At 50.3% G+C, this 5,766-nt stretch overlaps 1 protein-coding gene across 1 annotated transcript; it reads right to left on the bottom strand.

Annotated features, from left to right (window-relative positions):
• Positions 1 to 1,469: 1,469 nt before the first annotated feature.
• PROCR (protein C receptor) lies at positions 1,470 to 5,766 on the bottom strand. The gene is made up of 4 exons (XM_082671304.1): positions 5,534 to 5,766; positions 3,085 to 3,336; positions 2,414 to 2,692; positions 1,470 to 2,159 (listed from the first exon to the last, which is right to left on the bottom strand). The coding sequence occupies exons 1-4, from the start codon at positions 5,610 to 5,612 to the stop codon at positions 2,041 to 2,043; spliced, it is 729 nt and encodes a 242-aa protein (XP_082527430.1). The 5' UTR covers positions 5,613 to 5,766; the 3' UTR covers positions 1,470 to 2,040.

Here is a 5,766-nt window from a genome sequence, read left to right as displayed (position 1 = left end):
ATTGCCATGGTCCAGTCAAAAGACTGATAGACTTTCTCAATTTGGAGACAGACAGAGAGAGAGATTGTCAATCACAGGTTGGGCTTTCTGGAAGCAGATGCCAAGACAGGGTTTGAGGTGCAAGATATTATTAACTAGGGGGAGGAAGCAGGATGGAATAGAGGAAGAAATCAGACTGTAGTGTAGATCCAACAAAGACCCAGCCAACCTGGTGAGGAGCTCTGGAATGAACACAGCTCATCAGAAATACAGTGGGTCAGAATGGCTGAACCTGTATACCCCCTGCTTCGTTCAGGCACTGGATGAAGACAGCCCCAGGATGAGCATGACCTTGTGCAGGACTGTTCTCTGTGGGTGAGGCAGACCCTGAAGGAACTGAAGCAGCTAGAGGCTATCTGCTGACTATACTTCCTGTAGCTGAATAGCACGTCTTTCCTTTGGAAGGCAGAACTGGGTGGTACACCTCTGTGCCTACCAGAGAGAAAGAGATGAATTATGACATCTTGAACAAAAGCAATAGAGTGGAAAGGAGGGAGACGATTCTACAGATATTGTATTTTATAGGTTGGGATAAAAAGGGAGTAAATAAAGGTTAACAGTGAGGTCTCTATATTGATGTGATTTGATGGTAATTCTGTTTAACTGAGAGTAATCAGAATAGGGAGACCAGGTTTGGGGAGACAGATATGGCATTTCATTTTGAACATGTTGACTCTGAAATGTCTGCAAAATATTAAGGTACAGATGATTTTCAAGAAGCAAGGCAAATGGGGGGGTCTGGAGGTCAGCAGCAAAGGCTATATTTATTGAGTATATATATATATATTACCTTATATTATCTCATTTAATACTCATAATGCCTCTATGAGATAGGTATTGTTTTTATTATACCCTTTTAGTATATTTTATTATACCTTTTGTTTATGAAGAAACTAAGACTTGAAGAAGTTAAATGCCTGGCTCATAGAGGTAAAACTCGAGCCTGTCTTATGACAAAACACATGCTCTCAAAGACACCATGACATTGTTTCCCCATGGAAACCACCACATAGAGACAGTATTTGAAGTCATGGAAGTTAGTAGGTCACCAGAAAGGGTACAGTTTAAAGGGGAACAAAAGGAGCCAAAAAAAGGAATTCTAAGGAAGTCAACATTTCAAAGGTGAATTGAGGAAGATGACATAGGCAAAGGGATTGATTGAGCAGCCAAAACACTTTTTAAAGATGAGAAGTATGCTATCTCAGAAGTTGGGGTAAAAAGAGAGCCCTAGTCCACAAAGTGAAATGTTGCAGATATCATGGAAGATGAAGGTTTCACAATTAGAGGTCATTGATTATCTTAGACCAGTTTACAGAGAAGTCAGATTGCAGTGGGTTGAAGAGAGAATGGGTGGTGAGGAAGTAGAAGCAAAGGGTATAGGCTACTTTCCCCAAAGTTTTGCAAAGTAGAGGAAATAATAATGCTGTATACACAAGTAAGGAATTTTATTAATGTTATTAATTGATTAATTAATAATTCCTTGCTCCCATATTACTTCGATTGCACACTTCCATCATTTCTCTGGTTATTTCTACCTCTATTGTATAATACCAGTGTCCCTTCCCAAGTCTAACATACCCGGAAGCACTGAATGTTGGTTGTTTGGGTTGTGGATGATTTGTTTTATTTGGTTATGTGTTTTGAACGCCTCAGGTGATTCTGTCTTTGGAAGATGGGTGGGCCACAGACCACCTCCGTTGCCCCAACTCCGTCATCTGTTTTCCACAAACATAGATAAGCATTCACTTCCGCAGACCAGTTCAGCAAAGGTGCCAGTTCTTAGGTTCTTAGCAAACCAACTACCCTGTCTGCCTAGGCTCCTCCCCTCCCCTCCCTCAAACTCTTGGTGGGCGGGTCTCGGAGAAGAAATGAGCTGCCATTCTAAATCTTCTGGAGTATAATGTCCCAGATGGGGAATCTGTACAGTTTTGCAGTGAGCTGAGATCTTCCTTTGCCAGGCCCCATCAGTCTAGCTCTTTTTCAGAGAGGGCTGGAGAGTAATTAACACCGCTGCCGTCCACCTGTGCACAAGAAGATGCCTACAGCCACTCCAGTGATGATGAAACAGCCCACCAGGATGCCCAGGACCAGCGAAGTGTAGGAGCGGCCTACTTGGCTTCCTGCAGAACACGCGGAGAGTTAGCGTGAAGAACATACCCCCAAGGAGTCCATGGTTTGAATCAAACCCCAAGGGATTCCTTCCCCAAAGGAAGCGGGGCGGGGAGGGCTAGTTCACCAATTTACGGAAGGTGTGTGTACTCTGTCCCAAACCGCCAGCCTTGGGCCTTCTGTTGCTCAAGGTATCCATCCTTCAGGTCCACGCATTTGCCTGGAACCCACCCAACACACAGGACCCTCCCCGATCCCACCATACCTTTCGAGCTGTTCCCGGTGATGTGTTTCTGCACGTACTGCACACAGGTGTCCTGCAGAAATTCCCTCAGTTCGTACCGAGTACGATTGTACTTGTTGAGCTGCTCCAGGGCGTAGGTGACCACACTGGAAGATGCCTGAGGCCCTGCCGTCCATGAGGCTGTCTTCGGTTGAAAACTCATAAAGGAGCTCCCATTCACAGCCACTTCGAAGAAGACACGGGCTTTCAAGTCCTCAGGAGGCAGCTCACATCCCAGGAAGCAGCGAATGGTCAGAGGAACTGTAGATGGGGGATTCAGGGTCAGGGGGCTATGTGGAAGGGTGTCAGGTGTCGGGGCATGTCCGCCAGGGGGAAGTGAGCTTTCAGGGTGCAGGGTGGATCAGGGACAGGGCCTCTTAACAGGGGCTACCCCGAGGTCATGCCAGCAGGAAGAGGGCCTGACGGACAGTACAGTACGTCAGCTAGGACACCCACTCTTCTCCAGCCTCCATCTCCCACCCAGCAATCAGCAAAGGCAAAAAGACCACGCCCGGCGAGGACACCCATCCCAGAACTTGGCCCCGCCCGGTTCTTCCACAGACCCTCCCCCCAGTTAGGTCCCGCCCATAGGCCGCGCCTCCCACCTCAAGGGCCCACCCTCGCCAGCCCCCGCCCCTGCGTGCGTCACTCACAGGCCACGCCCCGCTCGTGGTGCACCACCTGCACCAGGCCCAGGAACTCCTGCAGGTAGCGATTCACACTGTTCTTTGTGAGAGCCCAGCTCTCGGGCTCCTGCAAGGGCTGCAGCTGTTGGATCGAGACGTTGTTGCCCGGGCCTTCCAGAACGTGCGTCAGGACCCCCCCGAGCGTCGCGTTGCCCCGGTGCCACACTTGAGAGGGGTTGCGGAAGTAGGAGACCTGGATCATGTGGAGGTACCGCGGGCCTGGGGGCAGGAGTCAGCGCGTCGGGCCCAGGCCGGCGTGGGAGGGGTCGGCGTGTAACCCGAGATAATAACTCCCCACCCAGAGGTCGGCCGCCCACCTTCTTGGCCCTTCCTAAACCATAAAGTGCCCTCCCACCCTTCCTTCCATTTGACGCTCTCAGGAACCCTGCCAGGAAGGCAGGACAGGGGTTATTATCTTTGTTTTTACAGATGAGGAAACTGAGGCTAGAAGTGCAGGAGCCACTTGCCCCAGGATAATCCAGACGGTCAGTGGAAGAGCCACTCTGGTCTGCTTTCTCTCTCTCACCCCTTCCTCCCCACCCCCCCATTTCCGGTTGGTTAACAAATCCTGACCTACAGTGAAGTCCCAATTCCATCTCCTGTTCTCTGTCTCCTCTGCCACTGCCCCACTTCAGGCCTCAGTGGTTCTCATCTGTCCTGGAGTAGTAACTTCCTTCCTCATCCCCCCCTCCACTCATCTTTCAGTGTCACCCCTTCTAATCTGCCCTCCACCTGGCCCAGAAATAAGATTATGTCCTTCTGCTTAAAAATCCTCCAGGGACACAGTCCCCTATCAACAACAACAATAGTAATAGCCATTAAGTGCTTATTATGACCTGGGCACTGTACTTTACATGCATCATTATCCTATTTGTGCTTTCCTTCCATTAACTTGATGTAGTCGCTACTATTACTAACCCCAGTCCATGTGGAAAACAGGTGAAAGTGGCATAGCAGAGTCAAGGTTAGCATGCAGGCAGTCTGAGCCCAGCACTCTTAGCCACTCAACTATACTGTCTCCAAATAGGATATCTGTCCGTAGAATCAAGTCCAAAGTCTTTAGCCTGACATTCAAGGCTGCCGGAGACTGGGCCCCACCTGCCTTTTTTGTCCTCTTCCCTGTGCTTAGATAGTACCTCAAAGTATTTGGAGTCCGTCATGCTGCCTTTCAGGTGACATGTGAATAGCATGCCAGGGTTGCTGTGCCTCCTGGCAAACTTCTGTTCATGCTTTAAGACCCAGCTGTTGCCCTCTCCTTGAAGAAGTTTTCCTAATGCTTCTCTTTATCCTCTCAGATACAGTGGGTCAGTTTCAGCGATCCCATATTCTGCATAACTGTCTCCAAACACACAGGCTTCCATTCCTCTAGGCTATGGAATCATGTCTGGTTATCTCTGCCTCCTACACCCACTAAGGGCCTGGCATGGAGTTGGTGCCCAGAGAATGTCTGAGGGGAATGAGCCTGGCGATGTAAATCTCCTTGGGGACATGTGTCTTGTCCACGTTTGCATCTGAGAAGTTGTGCTCTGTGTCTGCAGATGTGAACGAGTATTTCTGTGTGGGTCACCCCCAGACAAGGTTCTTAACTGCTTTGACCAGTCTCCTCCTTTGTAAAATGGAGATAATAATATCACCCACCTTGTAAAGATTTTGTGGGAGTGAAATGAGTCAATACACGTATTAAGCATAGTGAGCACTGATTGAATACTGGTTATTATTTGCTCTCTCTCTGAGGGGGAGACTGAAGCTACAGAGGCTGTGGGAGAGGGGAGACGAGGCCCCTGTGCAATTACAGTGCAAGGCAGTAACTCCCCTTCCCTGCTTAAATGGAGCCACTGTGGCAGCCTGATCCTTCACAAGTTCTCCCATCAACCGCAGCTTGTCTCTCCCCCGGATTTCCCCTCACCAGCCTGCCCCCAGTCTTCCTCCACCTTATCTAGTCTCCTCTTCTGCCTCACAGGTCTCAGCCCCAGTCTTTCCCCAAGTCTCCTGTCAGTTCTCCCAGTGTCTCTCATTCCTTCCATCTCTTGTCTCATCCCTAAGTCTCTTCCCATCTTCCCTAAACTCACCTCCATCCACCATCACCCTCAGACCTCCCTCTCCAGACTTCGCCCCATCTTTCCTCTCTCCCCATGGCTAATTCTCTCACCCTTTCTACAAGCCCCTTTCCCATTTTTCCAGTCTTGTTTCCCCCCAGCCTCCTGCATCTCCCCCTTCCCAGGGGCTGAACTATGCTTCCTCACCTTGGCTTTGGGACACGAACCAGTCCCCAGGACCTGCCTGCCTGCTGGAGAGATCCAGCCGGCTGCAGACACAGACACTGTGGGATAAGCTCCCCTCTGGTCTTGCCTGTGTACCCAGACAGGCTGAGAGTCTCCAGAACCATCCCGGGGCACGAGATGTGCCCTCGACTCACCATCTGAGGCTTCCTGGCTACAGAGGGCCCAGCAGGGCAGGAGCAGTAGTGGCAGCAGGGGCAGCAGTGTTGTCAACATCCTGTAGCTGAGGTTCTCGACCCCACCTGGGCTCTTGGCTCTGGCAGGCTGGGAGCTCCGGCTGACTGCAGCCTAGGGGAAAAAGAAGTGAGGACTGTCTGGGAGGGGAGGAGACTGGACGGAGGAGGCTGGAAGGTGGCCAGGGCATGGGAAG

Source organism: Grampus griseus, assembly GCF_964374135.1.
Source record: "Grampus griseus genome assembly, chromosome: 14".
NCBI classification, from domain to species: domain Eukaryota; kingdom Metazoa; phylum Chordata; class Mammalia; order Artiodactyla; family Delphinidae; genus Grampus; species Grampus griseus.
The sequence above is the reverse complement of the archived record's forward strand: the minus strand, read 5'-3'. Positions and strand labels throughout refer to the sequence as shown.